General features: G+C 41.5%; 1 protein-coding gene across 1 annotated transcript in view; it reads left to right on the top strand.

The window, feature by feature from the left end:
• LOC100671514 (fatty acid desaturase 2-like protein FADS2B) overlaps positions 1–19,067 on the top strand; it is a 43,863-nt gene extending 24,796 nt beyond the window's left edge. The window contains exons 4-12 of the mRNA XM_003421365.3: positions 631–732; positions 6,056–6,181; positions 7,185–7,245; positions 9,902–9,978; positions 10,174–10,271; positions 11,973–12,069; positions 13,982–14,061; positions 15,737–15,862; positions 17,982–19,067. Of these exons, the coding sequence (XP_003421413.2) occupies positions 631–732; positions 6,056–6,181; positions 7,185–7,245; positions 9,902–9,978; positions 10,174–10,271; positions 11,973–12,069; positions 13,982–14,061; positions 15,737–15,862; positions 17,982–18,033 (819 nt within the window). The 3' untranslated portion in view covers positions 18,034–19,067. The remainder of the gene's footprint in view (positions 1–630; positions 733–6,055; positions 6,182–7,184; positions 7,246–9,901; positions 9,979–10,173; positions 10,272–11,972; positions 12,070–13,981; positions 14,062–15,736; positions 15,863–17,981) is intronic.
• Positions 19,068–21,026: the final 1,959 nt, after the last annotated feature.

Genomic DNA, 21,026 nt, shown 5'->3' with positions numbered 1-21,026 from the left:
CAGTGTGGCTGGTGGGTTCAAACCACCAACCTTTCATTTAGCAACCAACCTCTTCAACCACTGTACCACCAGGTCTCTGTAATGTGTGTCCACAGTCCAGTAAAATAATATATATACATTTTTTTTTTTTTTTTTCTTGAAAAGCCAACTGACTTTTTCCCTTCAAGAGTGACTTTCGTAAACAAGAACTGAACATCTGTTTGGTGCTTAACATGAGCGGGCACTTTACATTTATTTAACTTGCCCAACAGCCCCATAAGCCAGTTACTATTTTGCCCATTTATCAGATGAGAATCTGAGGTTCAAAGCCACTGGTAACTTGCTAAGAGTCACAAAGTTCAGAAGTGGTGAAGAATGGTTTCGAACCCAAACCTGCCTGGCTCTAAAGTCTTGCTGCTCCATGATGGAAGAGTTTATCAGTGACAAGGAGAGGTTTCTAGCCTGAGAGAATCACCTACGCAAAGGCACAGAGGTAGGGAAGAACATTCCATTTGTGGGAAGTAGAAAGTAAACTCGACTCGTGGTCCAAGATAGTCCACTGTTCTCGGCAAGCAGGCTCCTGAATGTACTGATAGATTCATTGATTGATTTCTTCTTGGCTTCTCTAACAACAACTGTGTCTCTTTCTAGGCTCAGAGTTCATTTTTGCAGCATGACGTAGGACATCTTTGCGTGTTTAAGAAGTCCAAGTGGAACCACCTGATGCACAAATTTGTAATGTGCCATCTCAAGGTACAGGCTGCTCAGGGAGTAGAATGAGAATTCTTGAATGTCATTCCCTATGGCAGTGATTTCCAAGGTTTTTTGACTATGCATCATGTCAATAAAAAATGTTTATGCAAACCCCATAAATAAATGTTAATATACTACAATGTAGATAATATACAAACCCTTTGCCGTCGAGTAGATTCTGACTCATAGCCACCCTACAGGACAAAGCAGAATTACCCCATAGGGCTTCCAAGGAGCAGCTGGTGGATTCAAACTGTCAACTTTTGGCTAGCAGCCGTAGCTCTTAATTACTGCCCCACCAGAATATATCTAATAGGAGTCCCAGGGTAGCACAAATGGTTAAGAATTTGACTACTAGCCGTAACGTTGGTGGTTTGAACCCACTCAGAGGTGCCTCGGAAGACAGGCTGACAACCCGCTTCCAAAAGGTCACAGCCTTGAAAATCCGATGAAGCAGTTCTACTCTGTAACACATAGGGTTGCCATGAGTCGGAATAGACTCAACGGCAACTGGTTTGGGGAATTTTTTTTTTTTGTTCCTTTTATAATTGAGACTGATGTTCAAAGGGGTGAACTACTTAAACCAATGCCCTATAAACTGGTAAATGGAAGAATTCATAGTACAGTGTTAAATACTGTAGGCTCCAGAGTAGTGCTTCTCAATTCCGGCTGTCATTTTGGAGTCACCTGGAGAGATTTCAAAAACCACTGAGGCCTGGGCACTACCTCTGGAGCTTCTGACCTAATTCATCGGCGGTGGGGTCTAGACAGCAGCATCTTTTTCAAAGTTCCCCAGGTGATTCTAACCTTCAAACCGGATTAAGAATCACCCTTCTAATGACAGATATGACTTCTGCAGGACCTCAGCCACTAACTGGCTGGGTCACTTTAAACAAGTTTCTTAATGTCAGTAAAACATAGTTTCTTTAACTGTAAAATGAAGATAGGTGATGGCTTCAACCTCATAGGGCTGTTGTTAGGATCATATGCAATATCCATACGTGGTATATAACACAGCGCCTGAAAAACCAACCAAACCTGTTGCCATCAAGTTGATTCCAACTCATAGCACCCCTAACCCAAAAAAACCCAGTGCCGTCGAGTCGACTCCGACTCACAGCGACCCTATAGGACAGAGTAGAACTGCCCCATAGAGTTTCCAAGGAGCGCCTGGCGGATTTGAACTGCCGACCCTTTGGTTAGCAGCCGTAGCACTTAACCACTACGCCACCAGGATTTCCATAGCAACCCTAGTACATAGGAAATGCTCAATAAATGTTGGCCGTTATTAATATTAGGAGCAATCTTTCCGTGTATCAAAATGAGGAGCCAGAATCATTAAGAAAAGTGTTCAATCGTAGTGGTATTATGAAGATAAGGAACTTGACCGTAAGTCCAGAGCCTTGTTGAGTTGGAAAATTCTTGCAATCACCTAGTCTTATCTACCCTTTTTCCAGTTGAACAAACTGAAGTTTAAGTAGATTAAATAAGAAAGTTAGATCTGGAATGATACTAGAAATACGTCTATATCCCAAAATGGTCTGAATGATTAGTATACTGTCATTTCATATGACAAGTTTCATTTATCCAGAAAATTCCTGTAGAGAAACTAGTCCCCCTCGATTCCACCAGTGTTATATAGGTGAGGTCTTTCTGGATTCACTCAGAAATTTACGACAGAATAAAAGCAGAGACAGCTTCTTATATCCTTGTGAGGTTCACTTAATGAGCCCTTCCACCTTCCCTCCCTTGTTGTGAGGAGTCAGAGAGAGGAAAGATGATCCTTACCTGCCCTGAGGGTAATTGGCAGTGGGTTTGGTTTCGGTACGTGGAATACTTAGATCAGCCGCACACTCGTTGGTGCTTTTAAAAATCACTGCTTTCTCACTGGTCCCAATCTGTACACTGCTCTCTCTCTACAGATGGTGTCTTCAGGAACAATTTTGCAGGAGTTGAAATGAATATAACCTCAGTGACTTATGAATTGAGTGAGGAAATGGGAAATGGCTCTAAAAAAAAAAATCAAGAGTGTTCTGCCTTTCTGCAGGCAAAACCAGTGAATCACAGGCAAAAATGAATACAGCGTTCAGCTCTGCGCAGGAGGGAAATTTACCTATGGAGACGAAAGGTGGGCGGGAAGGAAGTGGCAAAGAAAATGATAATATCAACACCAGCATCCTCGCCTTACCCTTGCATCCCAATTTTAAATTTTAAAACTTTATTTCTTGTCAGTTAACCCTGCCCCCAGAAAAGGCACCGATATTGAGATTAGTCAGAGTTTTCATTCGTGAGCTGTGCAAACATATATAGGTACTCTAGTCTTTGCAGTGTTTGCACAATAACAGGGCCTTCTGAAAATAAGCCACAAAAAGGCTGTGTACATTTTGGACTTTTGTGCAATACTAAAAACAAAATACATCCCCCTGTAGAATATTTTTTTTTAACACCCACCCCAGTATGCACATTTTGAAAACTGTAGCAATCGAATGTTCTTACAGGGATAATGGGATAAAAAGAATTGAAAATTGGACTATCCTAAAAAATCTGGCTTACACTGTTTCTGTGATCACGTCTCAAAATATTTTGGGAAGGAGGAGTGTCAAGCTTGTTGTTTCTTATAATACCCGCAGCAACCTCATCCATTTGACAAATGAGATAGCTGTCCAAGGTCACACACCTAGTGGATGGTCAAGCAGGGATTTAAACTCAGGTTGGTTTCAGTACAAAACCTAGGTTCTTTACAACTCATTGCCTTCCAGTAGATTCCAACTCAGGGCGAAACCATGTGTTACAGAGTAGAACTGTACTCCATAGGGTGTTCTTGGCTGTAATCTTTACGGAAGCAGATTGTCAGCTTTCTTCTGCAGCACCACAGGGTGGGTTTGAACCACCAGCCTCTAGGTTAGAAGTCAAGCACGAACCACTTGTGCCACATAGGGACCCTGGGTTCTTTATAAAATAGTGCACCAAAATTCCAGCTTGGAAATAGGAAATGACTCAGGGTGGTTCCCGTATAGCACTAGGGGCAGCGGAAGGCTGTTCTCATGCAGTTGATAATCCTCACTTCCCCTGGGTGCTCTCTCCCCCGTCTCTGGGAATAATGGCTTCCAGACAGAGGCTGCCAGGGTGGAACCAGCTGCTTTAGATCACATCATCCATAATTACCCTGGTGGCTGACAACTGCTCCAAGCTCCAGGGCCTTGAGCTGTTAAGATCTGCTCCTGACCTATGATGAATCAAAACCTGTCTGCCACATTACCACTGGTGGTTGTTAGCTAAAACGGTAGAGCCAGCTGGTGGAAGAGGCCAAAATTGTTAGCTCTCAGAGGATTTAATTGACAAAGGAAATAATGGCTTATCACACTGTGTTCTAAAAGCTTGTTTAATTGTCTAATGCTCCCCATTCAGTTGTATGTTCCGTAAGTGTGAGAACCCCATTTCATCGTGCTTATCTTTATGCTCCCAACACCCATCTCAGTAGTTGACACATGGCACATACTTCAGAGTAAATAGTGGATGGATGAATAAATGTGCAAATGTAGACATGAGGGAGTGAGTGAGTGACCTGCAATTTAATCGGAGAAGTGCAGAATGCAACGGGGTCCTAGAAGGGAGAAGAGAAATTGATGACTATGGTTTGGGCTAGGTTGAGTTTAAGATATGAAACATCCAAAAAGAAATGTTTGGAACCGATTGCCTATACAGGCATGGGATTTAGGAGATAGATCCAGGTTGGAGAGAGAGAGATTCCACTGTAAGAGTTTTAGGGAGAGTATTAGACATGAGGTTAAGTGCTATGGCTGCTAACCAAAAGGTCGGCAGTTCAAATCTAGCAGGTGCTCCTGGAAAACTCTATGGGGCAGTTCTACTCTGTCCTGTAGGGTTGCTATGAGTCAGAATCAACTCAAAGGCAACATGTTGGGTTTTTGGATTTTTATCAGCAGTGAGAAGAGAGTATCGCTCCTCTTGGGGGAAGGGGCAGGTTGCTAAGAGGGGACCCAGCAGTGAAGCCCATGGAAAGGCAGTGCAAACACTTAGATATATCCAAATATCCCCATCACCCACTCCCACAGATATATAGTGTCTAGGCAGCATGGTCCAACAGGAATATAACACAAGCCACATTAAAACGGCATATGTCATTTTAAACTTTTTAATAGCCATGTAAGTTTGAATGGTAACTTTATTTCCCAATATATCTAATATCCTATCATGTCAGCATGTCATCAATAAACAAATAATTGATGAGCTATTTTACATTCCATTTTTTTCCTGTACCGTCTTCAAGATTTGTATTATTTTACACTTTTTTTACATGTTAGTTCCACTGGCCACATTTCAAGCGCTCAGTAGTCACGTGTGGATAATGGATACTCTGTTTGACAGTGGAGGTTTGGGACATATATAGACTCGTTATTGATGCCAAATATGCAATGAAAAAATAATGCTACTTCTTGTTATTCCATAAATGATTAATAGGGGAAGGGAGGAGAAGTTGAATAGATCCTAGGTGCCAACATTTTACATACACCATCCCGTGTCTCCTCAAACAACCCAGGTAGGTAGTAAATGTCACGATGCTGTATTTTCTGGAGAGGAAATTGAGTCCCAAAGATGATGGCTAATTTGCCCAAACCCTGGAGTCAGTATTTGTACAGTCAGTATAGGAAACCAAGTTGATACGCTTCCAAATCCTTTGCTCTATTTAAACAAGCAGACTTTCACTGAGAGAGGGAGAGAGTCACAAGTACCTAATCAGAGATGATTCAAGCCTGGCACCAGCTTGAAGACTTTTATTCTCATTTATTTTTATTTGAGAGCACTGCAGCCTGAACATGCAGTGATTTGAGGCAAGCTCCCTTCTGAGATCATTTCAGATCCATGATTCTTTGAAATATTCATTGCAGTAGGAGACCTGGGGCCACGTCTTTCCCCAGAACTCATTAAAGTCTCTGAACTAATGTTTCTTTATTTGTAAAATAGGAATAATAATCTCCATCCCACCTAACTTCCGAGGGTTTTGTTTTATTTTTTAATGAAGATTAAAAAGAAGAAGGATGAAAAAACATTTCGTTTCAATGGGTTTTTATGATTTTCATCATCAGGAGTAGTTTTAGCCTGAAGTTGTGTTTCTGGGTCAGGTAATTATTTCTTCGTAGGCTATGAAATCCTCTGTTCAAGGAAGCGTTCTAACTCAGCAATAAGGGCATGTTTCAGAAGCTCAGATGTCTTATTTTGACTTTGGGTATGCAAGCAGAAAATTCTGACAGTGAAAGATAGTACATAAAAGAAGTCTTTAAGCTAATGAACCCTCTCTTCTCAGGGCTTTTCAACAAACTGGTGGAATTACCAACACTCCCAACATCACGTAAAACCGAACATCTACCCCAAAGACCCAGATATTAACATGGGCCCACTTTTTGTGGTTGGAGATTTACAACCTGTCAAGGTATGTTTAGAATCCTGGGCACCAGAGAAAGGCAAAATAGTTCCTGAAAAGGCCTACAGCCGGTCTTAAATAGAAAGGCCTCCAGCCAGTCTTAGAAAATTCCAGCTTCAAGTACATCTGAGAGCATCTCTTCTACTTTTAAATCCAGGATATAGATTCAAAACAACTGGATCTGGGGTTGTAAGAAGAGAAGGAGACTTGAGTGCAGTATTCAGTGACCTCAAAGGTCATCCAGTCCAACTTCCCACAGGAGGAAATGTGACAACCTATATTGGTCTGCTTGAGCAATTCCAGTGACATGTGGGTCCCTGCCCAGTGCCTGCTCACTACCTATGAGGCAGCACAAGCTAATGTTAGATAGCAAAACTAGATGACTGGAGTTAATAATGACTCTCCAAAGTTTAACAAAGACATGAAGAGATGTTCATCCAGGAAAGACAGGTCAGTACATTCAATAAGCACTGTATCATAAACATCTAAATATCTGGTACATCACAGCATGAGATCCATTGGATGTAATAAATAAGAGAGGTCATGACTGTATCTTTTTTCACATGACCACTCAATAAACCAGAAGCTGGATGCATGACTGGAAATGGAGCTTGAGCTTCAAGCAAAATTCTAAACAGCAGAGTTGAAAAAGAGCTCGAAAATCTCAGCGGGAATGTCCTGTCCCTTTCAGTCACCATTCCATCTCACGTAAGAAGAAAGATTCAAAATGCCTTCCATGGGCATAAAAAAGAAAAGATTATAATCCCCATGATTCAACAGACTAAATAGTTTATGTAAGAATTGCCCACATTTAATTAAAGATACCACAATATTTCCTCCCATCCTGGCTCTGGTTATCTAGTGTCTCAAGTTTAATAGCCAGTGAACACCAATCTGATGGTTCTTAGATGATCCATAGAGATTTCACAGGCACACATACACTCAAAGATGTCCTTGAGTGTGATGACCATAAGTGTTTCTGTTATTTCAGTTTTACTCTTTCTCCATTCAGTATGGCAAGAAGAAAATGAAATACATCAACTATGAAAAGCAGCACCTCTACTTCTACATGAGTGAGTCTCCTTGGAGCCACATTCCATACATTCTATGTCTTTGAGGCAATCGCTTGCCAGGCCAGAAGATGCGATTGGAATCCTGTCATAGAGAAACCAGCCCATGTCTTATTGAGAAAAGCAGCATGACTTATTTCAGATCGACTGCAGTAAGAATTTGAACAGGAAAGTAGAGAGCACATAGGCATTTTTAACAGACATCGCATCACTCTGGGTCCCAGGCAGGGAAGGAGATGCTCCAAAAGGGACAGAAGGCAAGATGCCAATCAAGAGGTTCTGCATCCTGGTCTCCTGTCCTGGAAGACTAAAGAAATGCTTATCAAGAGGAAAGGAAATAGTGGAATGGGTGGGGAGGGACGAGGGATAGGAAAAGAATGCCAGAGCATTTATAATGCAATGCCAGAAAAGGTGGGAGGCCCAGGAATAAAAGGCACTTTTTATAGATTTCAGGAATCCTGATGGCACAGTGGTTAAGAGGTTGGCTGCTAATCAAAAGGTTGGCACTTTGAATCCACCAGCCACTCCTTGGAAATTCTATGGGGCAGTTCTACTCTGTTCTACAGGGTTTCTATGAGTCAGAAGTCAATGGCAATGGGTTTGGTTTTTTATTTTTATAGATACTCCATGTGGAAGAAATTTGACTGTTCCTCTGGCCTACATAGAGCTGTAGAAGATATTTTGGTAGACAGATACATATATACATATATATACATTTTAGTGGATAGATATATAACAACCCATTGCCATGGAGTCAGTTTCGAATCATTGTGACCCTATAGGACAAAGTTCAACTGCCCCATAGCGTTTCCAAGGAGTGGCTGGTGAAACTGTTGACCTTTTGGTTAGCAGCCACCAGTCACACTCTGAACCACTGCGCCATCAGGGCTCCTGGACAAATGCATATAATAGATCTGAATGTAGGCCCAGGATTAAAAGAAAAACAGGATATCTGAGTAGTTCTTATAAAAATAAAAGGACATCGTAAGAGAACAAGTGTTTCTCTTAACCAAGATCATGAGAGCTAACAAGGAAAGATTTCAAGGAAACCCAAAACCTACACATCTAAAACATACCTTCACATATGGGAAATAAACTAAAATCAGGGAAAGACCCAAACATCCCCTGTAAATTAGTGGTTCCCAACCAAGGGAACCTTGTTCCCCAGGGAACACTCGACAATTTCTAGAAACATTTTTGGTTATCATACTGAAGTGGGAAGGGCGGTACTGGTATCCAGTGGGTATAAGCCAGAGATGTTGCTAAACATCCTGTAATACACAGGATAGCAGCAGCAGCAAAGAATTATCCAGCCTAAAATATCAGTAGTGCTGAGGTTGAGAAACCTGCTGTAGTTGATCTGGTTAGCTCAAGTGTTGGCCATCAGTGGCCACCTGTTACATGCCTTTGTGTGTGTGTGTGTGTGTGTGTGCTTTAAGTGAAAGTTTACAAATCAAGTCAGTCTCTCATACGAAAATTTATATACACTTTGCTATATACATTTTTTTTATATACATACACCTAATTGCTCTCCCCCTAATAAAACAGCCCACTGTTTCCCTCCACTCTCTCTTTTCGTGTCCATTCCAACAGCTTCTAGCCCCCTCTGCCCTCTCATCTCCCCTCCAGATAGGAGATGCTAACATAGTCTCAAGTGTCTACTTGATCCAAGAAGCTCATTCTTCACCAGCATCATTTTCTGTCCCATCGTCCAGTCTAATCCTTGTCTGAAGTGTTGGCTTTGGGGATGGTTCCTGTGTAAGCCCATTTTTTGAGACGTGGTGGCTGACTACCTAATGCTGCCTTCCCACTCCTGGAGTCTCGCAACCCTTATCCTGCACCAATCATCTTCCCCTTTTCCTGCATGTCTAAAAAGAAGGGTAAAGACATTGGTGGCCCATTTAGAAAGGCAGCTGATCCCCATCCTGCCTCCATCTATCTGTGTTTGCCCAAGAAAAAGCACGTAGAGTTTCTTTTCTGATCTTTCCTGAGAAATATGTCTTTACTTCCCCTGTCCGTAGTGCAGCAATATGGCCATTTAGCTCATAAAAGATGAATGAACGATGTGGGTTTGCTGCAAAATCCCCACCTCAAAGACCACGCTGCCACCAAGCACTGTTTTATTGTGTCCTTTGCCTTCAAATACCAGCTTTGCATCCCAAGAACAATCGAGTCATGCTCAAATCCAAAGGGTTTCCACAAGGTTCCTTTTTGCTCTAGGCAGCCTCACTGGTCCTGAGAAAGAAACAGGGAACTGACCTTCTGTCCAGGAAATGATGTGACGTCTTTATTTCTGCCACCCTGACATATTGTAACAGGACCCAGTCCCCAGGAATGTGGGGACTGAAGGATCTCATGGCCCTTGAAAGGACTTAAAAACTCATAGCAGAAACTTTTTCCAGACTCTCCATCAAGAATGATTTGAATTTTTAAAACTTGCTTAGCCCCCTCAAGGGAGTGTAAACCTCTGAGCTTCCTGGGCTTCTTTGAGCCTAAATAAATTTCTGGCTTAACCACAGAGAATCAGAAGACTGAATGGTTCTGGGGTCTTCATTTTGTATTCTTCCTCAAGGGTAACATTTCAGGATGGCATGTTAAGATCTAGACTCTTGCTGACATTCTCCTCATAGAGTCACCGTCTCTTTCTATTCTTTCTCAGTTCTGCTCCCCCTGCTCATGCCTGTATATTTCAACCTGCAATCCATGCAAGCAGTGTATCTTCGAAGATATTGGGTGGTAAGTAACTTGGCTCATTCTCTGAAACCAAAGCCAGGTAGGAGAGGAGAAATGAAAATGCCTGGTCCCTTCCAGACATAGCTTCCTTGATTATCAGGCCATAATATTTGGCCAGTACATGAAGAGACCCCATTCCATTGAAGGAAAATGAAACCGTATTCATGTCATCTAACTTTCAAGTGTTTCTCTCCATAGGACATGGCCTGGATCAGCAGCTTTTACATCCGCTATTTCATCACATTTGGCCCTTTCTATGGAATCTTTGGAACCGTGTTGCTCATATATTTTGTCAAGTAAGAAAACAAGAATCTTCTCTTATCCCCATAACCCAAGTGGTCTTCTTCTTACCTTCCCCATCAGAGCTGTTTGCAATTGGCACATATTATGACACTATGCCAAATTCCCTGGGACAGAGATACTCCCAAGAAGTATGAAAAAAAGTTGAAATAATTATAACTTCTTTTTTTTCCCAAATGCCCCCATCCCTTTACTCCACTTAATTTTTTTTTTTCTTAATCTCTATTAATCAAGGACAATACTGTGATTAGAATGGACCTCATAAAGCTGCTTTTGAATGTCTCTACAGTAGAGTGGCTGAATTGAGCTACATCCCAAATGACAGGAGAGAGACCTGATTGGTGCTAAATCTTCTGACTCTCACCCCAGGGCTCTTTCCACACTGCCATGCTGTTCCTAAATCATAGAATTATCCAAGCTGATAAGAATTTGGAGATGGCCAAGGGCAGTGCTTTTCAGACTTTAATGTACTTGCGAGTCTTTCGGAGGTCTTACTAAACTGTTGGTTCTAATGAAATAAGTCAGGGGCGGGGCATGAGATTCTGTACTTCACAGGTGATGTTAAAGCTGCTGGTCTGGGGTCACACCCTGACTATCAAGAATTTAGGACTCGGTTTTAAAGTGATTTGCTAAAATTTTCATTATCCCTTTCAAATCAGTGGGGTGTACCAAAAACAAGAGGGAAACTGGACCATATGACTTTAGAACCTACAGCACTAGGCGAAGATTAAGGAGAAGTGTCTCTTGAAAGACATTCAGTAAACGTAAACATCCTACCCCATCTTAGGCCCTTTGGCCATCAGATCTGAAGGTTGCAACAAAGAAAGACAGCTTAGAAGATTCACGCCAAACTTAGGTACAAGTTTCTTGGAAAAAGAATTTGCCCAATCTCCATTTTTTTTCACTTGTTTGATTCCTAATTGCAGCATTCCAGCTGATCCCCAAGTCCTTTAAAATTGTAATCCATTTGGGCAACATAATCCCTGCCAAAGATCATGAAAGGACAGGAATTTTTTTTTAAGATCTTTTATGAGTAGAGATTTTCTTAAAATCAAAATGACTTCAGACTGTCATTTGACTGAAGAATCTTCTTCAGCTTTCCAATTTACTCCTCCCTCATTCCGTTGCATTATTTTTCTAAATCCCAAAATGATAATAAAGGCAGTGGTAACAACATGCATCAGGCACTTTGCTAAAGGCTTACAAGAATTATTTTATTTGATGTAATCCTCACATGACCCTGTAATGCAGATAGTATCATCTTCAATCTTCTTCTAAAGGAACTGAACCTCAGAAAGATTAAATCACTTGCCCAAGGTTGTAGAGCAAGCAAGGGCTAGTGCCGGTGCCATGCCAGAACTTGAACCCAGATCTATCTGATGACAAAGCCCAGGCTGCCAACCACTTTGCATATACCTGGTATCTTTTTATCCTTGAGCCAGCACTGCAGTGAGTTTAGGAGGCACCATTCCTATATTAGGTGGCTGTGACTGCATGCCTAGCATGCCATCTCCAGTATAAGGGGCTCCACAACTAACCTCCGAGAGAAAAAACAAAAGACCACCATTTTGCTGGAAAATTCGAGTCCATTTCATGATCTCTAATGCTCAACCAGCTCTGCCAGGGGTTATGCAAGCCCAGTAATAGACCTGAAACACTGCAAAGAGACATCACTTCCTACTTTTATTCTCTGAAAGGTTGCTTGAAAGTCCCTGGATTGCATATGTTACCCAGATGAGCCACATACCAATGAAAATGAGCCTAGAAGAGAACTGGGACTGGTTCAGCACTCAGGTAATGACGGAGTTCCTGGGGGTGATTCTTCAAACCATGCTGAGTCTGGTTACTTCAAACAATAATAACTCAACTCACTGAATTCTTGCCAGGGTCCAGCACTGCCAAGTGCTTTGCATGTAACTACATGAGCTAGGCGCTAAGATATGCCCACTTTAGGATGATAAAATTGAGGCATGATGAGGCTGAGTAACCAACACAAAGTCACACAGCTAGTAAGTAGTAGAGGCAGGCAACCTTTAAATCTAGATAGTTTGATACCAGAGCCTTTGCTCTAAACCAGGGGTCGGCAAACTACAGCCCAAGGCCAAATCCAGCCCGTTGCCTGTTTTTGTAAATAAAGTTTTATTGGAACACAGCCATGCTTGTTTATTTATGTGTTATCTATTGTTGCTTCTATGCTACAAGGGCAGATTTGAGTAGCTGCAACAGTGACCTAAAATATTTATCTGACACTTTTTAAAGAAAACATTTGCTGACTCCTGTTCTAAACCCCCATGTGACACAACCTTTGAAGTGAATCTGAGGCTCCTAGAATTACAGAATGAATTTTACAGCTGGAAGGACGCTGGAGATCATTCATTTCATCGTATAATAGAAAGAGGCCCAAAGAGGGGACATGGCATGCACTCCAAATATGCTGTTAATGCTTAACAGAATTGCGATCTTCACAGAACGCCCCCACCAACTAAGCTAATGCCACCCCCGCCCCCCCCCCCCCGCCCCACTGGCTATGTATGATTAACAGGGGACTCAGTCATCACTCTGCATCCTTCTCGAAGCTCATACTCAAACTCAGGGGACCTTCTAGAGGGCACAGAGTAGCAGTTCCCAAACCGTTTGGTCAGGGGATCACTTGACACTCTTAAAATTTATTGAGAATCTCAGACTTTTCGTTTCTGTTGGCTATAAAAAAAAAAAAAAAAAACCAAACCTAGTGCCATCGAGTCAATTCCGAGTCATAATGGCTATAGGCATGAATATTTACTTGAAATTAAAACTGATCGATTTAAAAATATTTATTAATTCACTTTAAAATAATACAAATAAAACCAATACATATTAACACCAGAGTGATGACATCATCACATGCTTAATAGCCTCTGGAAAACTCCACTGTAAAAGCATAAGAGAATGAGAATGAAAAGGGCAAATAATATCTTAAAATATTATGAAAATAGCTTTGACTTTGCAGACTCCCTGAAAGTGCACTGGGGAACCCCAATATCCTATGAACCACACTTTGAGAAACATTGCACAGAGCAACCAGAAAAATAGCATTCAAAATGGCAACAACTTCAGATTTCACGCTAGAATTAAGCCTTGGAAGGAATTCAATACAATTACATCAGTGACAATTTTTAATCTTTTTTGTGTGATGAACCCCCTTGGCAATCTGAAGAAGCCTACATGAACTCCTTCTTAGGATAAATTTTTTAATTCATAAAATGTAATACGTAAGATTACAAAAGAAATCACTTACATTAAAATACACTTCTACCCACAGAGCCCTTTCTTAGATCCTTGAATGCCTTCCTCCTCATTTAGAAGTCCGCTCTATGAGGATGGTATTCTAACCACTATGATCCCATTTACACTCACCAAACACGCAGTCCTCACTTATAGCACCTTAGTCCTCCATATCTAAGGGTTAATAATGACTTAGTCCTTTCACACTCTACATACGTTTTCATATCTATTGCTTTGTATAGACATCTTAGTAAAATGTCTTACTGACCTTTTAAATTGTAAGCTCCTCTGAGACCTAGGACTGTGTATCTTTTATATATTTCATAGTGTCTTATACAAAATAGGACTCAATAAGCATTTGTCGAATGACTAAATAAAAAAATAATTTCTTTGCCAGACACTTGGGCTCATTTGTATCTGATGTACGAATTTTTCTTTGTAGGTCTTGACCACCTGTAATGTTGAACAGTCTTTTTTCAATGACTGGTTCACTGGACACCTGAACTTCCAAATCGAGCACCAGTGAGTGAAATAGAAATAGTCTATGATATGAGGCAAGGACAGTCACTTATAACAGCTCCCCATAAAGGCCAGAGCAAAACCGTAGGCTCAGAATCTGAGAGGGAACAACAGGATTCTCCAAAGGCTACCCCCCTTCTGGAGTCCTGATGGCATAGTGGTTAAGAGCTCAGCTGCTAACCAAAAGGTCTGCAGTTCAAATCCACCAACCGCTCCTTGGAAATTCTAGGGGGCAGTTCTACCCTGTCCTATAGGTTCACTATGAATTGCAACCAACTTGATGACACATAACAACAACCATCTTTCTATAAGGTTCAGTGGTAAGGGAAGGAAGAAAGAAAGGAAGGAGGTATGACTATGATGAGTAAATGGAGTGGAATTGTGGAAAAGTACCAGTGACTCAGCTGTAAGATTCCTATAAGCTTAGAAATTGGTGATTGTTTCCTTTGCATTCGGTTTGTTGGCATAATCCAGGAAAAATCATACGACTAAGATAACCAGTTGTGTGGAAACTTAATTATTTAATTACAATTTAATTTAAATATCTCTCTCTTCAGAACCAAGGTTACAAAATAATCAACAAGAAAATCCAGTCTCAGCTGCCATTTCAAAATGGTATCTGGAAGTACTTTACCAATGAGTTAGTTAGGTAGAAGTGTGCTAAAGAAGGAGAAAATGATAATACTTTGAAAGTCAATCTGTCCAGAATATTCCAGGGAGAACCTTTCTGGATTTTCTTTGCCTAAGCCATTTCTGGAATACAGGTAGTCCCCGAATTACAAAGGGGTTCAGTTCTGGCAACTCCACCATAAGTCGGTTCTGACATAAGTTGAATACCTCTTTATTTGTTATTTAAGTTTTCATAGCCTGCTACTTGGCAGTGTTTTGAAAAGTAAATCATAATATTGAACATCTGCTAGTGAACACCTGAGAATGACAACATCGGAAAATTATAAGAGCAACATTGTATGTAGCACATATTACTAATGATAAGATGCATAAAAAATTTTAAAAAGTGGTCATAAAGGCTGTTCATTGTAACTCGAATACATCATAAGTCAGGAAGTGCTTGTATTCAGAGAAAGAAAGAGATCTTATAATTATTCATGGGGTTTTCTCATCCTCTCTTTCAAATTGTCCTTAAAAACCTCAGCAAAACAAGAAAGGATTACCAAAGAGGAAGTTAACCCAAGGAGGTCACCTAACTGATAAGCAGAAAACCTTGAATAAGAGCCCACATCTCCTTACTTCTTATTCCTTATTCTTGGGACTTGTTCCCATATATAATATATAATGACTAGAACTTATTGGATACTCATCTATTCACGGGGTAGGAGTCGAATGGAGAGAGAGAGGGGTATCTCCTGTTCTTCTAGGTAACTCAAAATGGTAGGCAATATCTTTATTTGACCTAGCCAAAAATAAACATATTTAATGCAGCTAATATTTATTCTCTTAGCACTTCCCACACACTTGCCACCCACATGATTCACAGAGGTGTTAGGTGATAAGAGTATTTTGGCAAGAGTTTTTGAACTTCCCAGAAAAGAGGCATTGTGCAAAGTCACAGTTGGGTCTGCATTATCAATATAATTTTATTTGGTATTAAAGGAAAGAAAACTCTTTTGCATTTATCTTTTGGTCAAAGTTTTATATCTCCTCATATCTGTTTCCCTAGTCTGTTTCCCACAATGCCACGCCATAATTATCACAAGGTGGCGCCACTGGTGAGGTCACTCTGTGCCAAGCATGGATTGCAGTATGTGAAAAAGCCTTTACTGCAGGCATTTGGAGATATCGTCAGGTAATAACATATTCTCTCTCAGCTCACAGCTCTCATTTCCCTTCAGTGATGGTCCCCAGACTATTCATTAGTTTTTTAATTATTCACCCAGTGACCATTTAAGAGGCAGGCACCTGTATACCCAGCACGGACAGAAGACTCAATGGGGAACAGTATCAACAACGATGATAACAATAAACCAAAAACCAAACCAAACCCAGTGCCTTCAAGTCGGTTCTGACTCATAGCGACCCTACAGGACAGAGTAGAACTACCCCATAGAGTTTCCAAGGAGCACCTGGCGGATTTGAACTGCCGACCTCTTGGTTAGCAGCCGTAGCACTTAACCACTACACCAGCAGGGTTCCCATGATAATAATATTGACTGTTTATCTACCACCTGGTAGATACTTCTTACTGAAAATACCTTATTGCCCTGCTAAATTGTAAGCTGCTTGCAACCAGGGTTGTGTAGTATCTGTCATTGAGTCCCTGACCACACTTTATACAGGCTTTAGAACTTAAATGGTGGGAGGAAGTCTCATATCATCTGGCCCAGGGCTGCAAACTTAAATGCTATAGGGTATGATGGGACATAAATGTATCAATTTAACTGGAATGACTGACCAAGAACGGTGGGGGCCGCAGGAACTGAAATCCATGCTCGTTCTTAAGGCATTCATATCCAATTTCCTAAAGAAAGTCATGTTGGTCAAATTAACAGTCAGTGGCCTGGGTTCAAAGGTCCCTGGGTGGCACAAATGGTTTGTGCTTATCTATGGACCTAAAAGTTAGCAGTTCAAACTCACCCAGTGGTGCCAAGGAAGAAGGGCCTGGTGATCTGCTTTCATAAACATTACAACTAAAGGAATCCCTGAGTAGCACAAAAGCTTAAGTGCTTGAACACTAGGTTGGTGGTTTGAATGCACCCAGAGGTGCCTCAAAAGACAGCCCTAGCGATCTGCTGCCAAGAGGTCATAACTCTGAAAACCCTATGGAACACATTTCTACGCTGTACACATGAGGTCGCCATGAATTAGAATCAACTCAACAGCAACAACAACAAAAACAAGTAGGGCATCTTGCACCTGGTTGGCACTCAATAAATGTCTATCAAACAGATGAATGAGAGAAAGATTACAGTCAAGAAAACCCTATGAAGCAGTTCTACTCTGTAACTCATGGGGTCTTCATGAGTCAGAGCTGACTCAATGGCTTTGCATTTTTTTGTGTTTGTTTTATTTTTTGGGGGGTGCAGGCCTGGGTTCAATGTTTTCTCTTGCTTTTAAGCTTGGGGGCAGGGGGTACAGAATCTTGAATGAAGCCAACAAGGCCAGGCCTGATCTGATTTGATCCCTCCAGTGCCCCAGCTTCAGACTCACCATCTCTTCCCTCCTCCCTCTCTGCCCTCCAGACATCTGGCCTTCCTTCAGTTGCTATAAAACTCCCTGCCCCTTGCCGTCTTTTGCTTGAAATGTTCTTCCAAATTGCCATCTCCCCCCACATCACCTTGTCAATTCCTGTTCACTCTTCAAGGCTCGTCTCAAATGACTTTCCCTCATGTCAGTCTTCCCTGACACCCAAAATGAAATCTGTTACATGCTCCTGGTTCTCTTCATTCATGACCTTTATCACAATAATGCTTAAATAAAAAAATATGTTGGGTAATAAATTATTTAATATGTGTCTCTCCAGCTAGACCAAGAACTCCATGTGGACCGGGCTCAAGTCTGTCCTGTTCGTTGTTATATCGCCAGAGCCTAGAAAAATATCTTTCATATTATAAAATAGGATGGGTAGGTGGCTATAGGATGGGTCGATATACAGGTACATGCATTACTTTATAGACTCAAAGAAGTTTGTTTAATAGTAAAGACTAAAGTGATGGTTTGGATGGAGGACAGGAAAGGATAAAATGAAAAGAAAACACAATCTCCTACATAAGGAAAAGGTAAACTCATCTACTAAAAACAGTTGAGTGTATTTGACTCTCTCCACTAAGAGACAGAGAAAGACATCTATCAAATGTAACTGAAAATGACAACATTGCCCTGAACCAAGTAGAGGAACAAAGGTCTCATGAAGAAGCTACTTTTACATCAGCCTCACATCCTGATGATTCTGTTTACTGCTCCCACAGGACCCTGAAGAAATCCGGAGCTCTCTGGGCGAAGGTCTACTACGAGACATGATGCAGAACGTCAGCCTTGGCATAGGATTGCATCTAAAAGGGGTGTTGGTGAATGTGCAAGAGCTCTTCCCTGCTTGCCGCCCTTGCATTGACACATGTGAGTGGACTAGGAGCATGAAATCCAGGAGACATGATAACTCCTTCCTTGCAGGTCTTCTTTGTAAAGAAGAAGCAGAGGAAACACAAAATGACTTTGATCAAAGTAGCAAAGGGAAAGCGGGGGTGAGAGATTTTGTTTTTTCAATATGATCTTGACTTAATCCTACAAAGAAACCTAATTGTACTGATTAAAAGGAAATAGGAAGAAGCGGACCAAAGGAGAGACACCTGACGGGGTACTTTAGGAAACGGTGCAATCACTCTTAGAAGACAATCATGGTATATAAGAAGCAGCTGTAGAAATACAAATTTTTGCTAATTTCTTTTTAAAAACACAATTTTTCTCTATAAAAATGAACATTAAAATCTCTTTAAATATCTCAATATACATTCACATTTTTGTTATTATACCTGCATATGTCTGATTAGTGTGTGTATATATTTTTTTTTCCAAGAGGAGAAATTACGATTTCTATAAATCTCTTAAAGGAACTTCCTACATTCAGTCTCAATAGCAATTGATCAAGCAGGTTAAGGTTTACATATAAAGGATGTCCTGTGTTCCACTAAGAAATAGACTGTTCTGAGTATAAGATTTTGTTGTTCGCTTCCTACCCATCCGAGTAGAACTACCATACCTCATTGGGTGACCTGATGAAAGAAAGGGTTCTGTTTTCTATAATGTCCCAAGCTCTGTCGAGGCATTATTCTAGCTTGGCACTAGATTAAACATATCTTAAGATGAGAGATGAGAGGGACAAGTGGGAGAATTCTCCCCTTTCATGCAGGAATCCCAGGTTCCTCACGTATAGCCACTACCCATCTGTTGGTGGAGGCTTGCATGTTGCTATGATGCTGAACAGGTTTCAGTGGAGCTTCAAGACTAGAACAATCTAGAAAGAAAGGCCTAGTGATCTACTTCCAAACATCAGCCAATGAAAACCCTATGGATCACATCGTCTGATCAGCCACTGGTTACGGGGATGGTGCAGGACAAGACATCGTTTTATTCCGTTGCGCATGGGGTCTCCGTGAGCTGGGTCCAACTCAACAGCAATAACAAGCAGGATGAGGGAGTATTTTCCCCAATGCCAATGCTAGAAGGACTAGTGGATATACTAAGTGCCACGCTTATCTCCAGTATGTGTGCCCTTTCTCAGCTATTCATAGAAGACACAGTCAAAGCTGGCCGTAGCTGCAGTGAGTAAAAACACAACGAAACATGCCCCAACCCCTAGCCTCAAGCAATTCACCACTGTTGATTTATCCCGGTTAATTCTTTAATTCCAAAATCTCCAAAAGGCACGTTTGTTTGTTTGTGTGTTAATGAAATCCCCTGTGAAAGATACTATATGGAATCACTCACACTTCTGGGGAACTAAATCAAACCCAGACAAAACCCACTGCTGTGAATTCTGACTCATAGCGACCCAATAGGACATAGTAGAACTGCCCGCATAAGATTTCCAAGGCTATAAATCTTTACAGAAGCAGACAGTCACATCCTTCTCCCATGGAGCAGCTAGTGGGATCAAACCACTGACCTTTCAGTTGGCAGCCAAGCACTTAACCACTGTACCACCAGGGCTCCTTCCTGAGGAACTAGTCATATCAAAGCTAAGTAAACAAGAATTGATTGCCTGGGAGGAAGGGGCATTGAAATGGTAATAATATCAAATAGGGAAGCATTGGGCGGAGATTAAAACAATGGAAGTTCTGTTGACTTGATGATGGTTTGTATGATCACTGGATGGATGTGGCAAAAGCCCATGGATGTGACAAAAGCTGGTGAATCTGTAGATGGTTTCTCTCACGTAAAATGGGGGTTGTGAGTGGGAGTGGGGTACAAGGGTTGGTTCTCTGTGACTCATCTGATCCAACTTCCAGACTTTAGACCCAAAGAGATACTCGAGTACGATTTATTGTTCTGGTCACTAGAAAAACAACCAGGACTCTCCCTGGACAAGCTTACTACCTCAAAGGCAGTCCTACCTCAGCATTGAAGCTAGGCTACTTTGTAGCTCCCCACATGTAGCTGGTTACTGGGCAACTTTGAACAAATATGGAAAATTTAGGCAACTCACATGGGGAAACCTGCAAAATCAGTTCATAGAGTTCTACGTAAGAACTAAAGTTTATTCCATCAGCAAACATTCAGTGGTGGATGGCTTCATGGGTTGCTGTTCAATAAACCATCATTTTCCTGAATTCACTGTTTCATCTGATTTTTCTTTCTCACTCTGTGGTGATGAGTATTTGTACTTGGTGAGGCACGAGGCTGGGTGTTTATAATGCTTGTTCAGTAGATTTCCCAGAGGAGGGGAACCGAGGCCTCCCTTGTACAACTGAACTGCTTTTCACAACTCCCCAGACTGCGAGCGCCTTGTTAAAATGTAGACGATCTATCCTGCAGGTCATTTCATTTTTGCCGTTCATGCTACAGGGCTCTGCTCTATGATGTCCCTGGGTAGAGCGAACTATTAAGCCTTCAGCTGCTAACCAGAAGGTTGGCAGTTTGAGTTCATCTAGATATCCCTCAGGAAAAAGGCCTAGCAATCTACTTCTGAAAAATTAGCCATTGAAAACCCTGTGGAGCTCAGTGCTGCTCTGAAGCACAAGGGTCATTATGAGTGAGAATCCACTCCATTGCAGCTAGTAGGAGAAGGAGGACGAGCCCAGCTCCAGTATTTTTAAACTAAATGACTCCTGAAAGCTATATTACAGCCCTACACCAAATCTTCAGCAGCCCCCCATGGCTCTTGGAATAAAGACCAAATTCTAACATGCTGACAGGCTTTGCCTGACTGTCCCTTTCCTGTGCCCTGTTCCCCTGTACCACTCCTGCTCCCCTCTGTAGCACCCCTGCTCCCCTTTGTACCACCCCTACTCCCTTCT

This window comes from Loxodonta africana, chromosome 7, assembly GCF_030014295.1.
Source record: "Loxodonta africana isolate mLoxAfr1 chromosome 7, mLoxAfr1.hap2, whole genome shotgun sequence".
Taxonomy (NCBI): Eukaryota; Metazoa; Chordata; class Mammalia; order Proboscidea; family Elephantidae; genus Loxodonta; species Loxodonta africana.
This window is presented reverse-complemented; position numbering and strand designations above follow the sequence as displayed.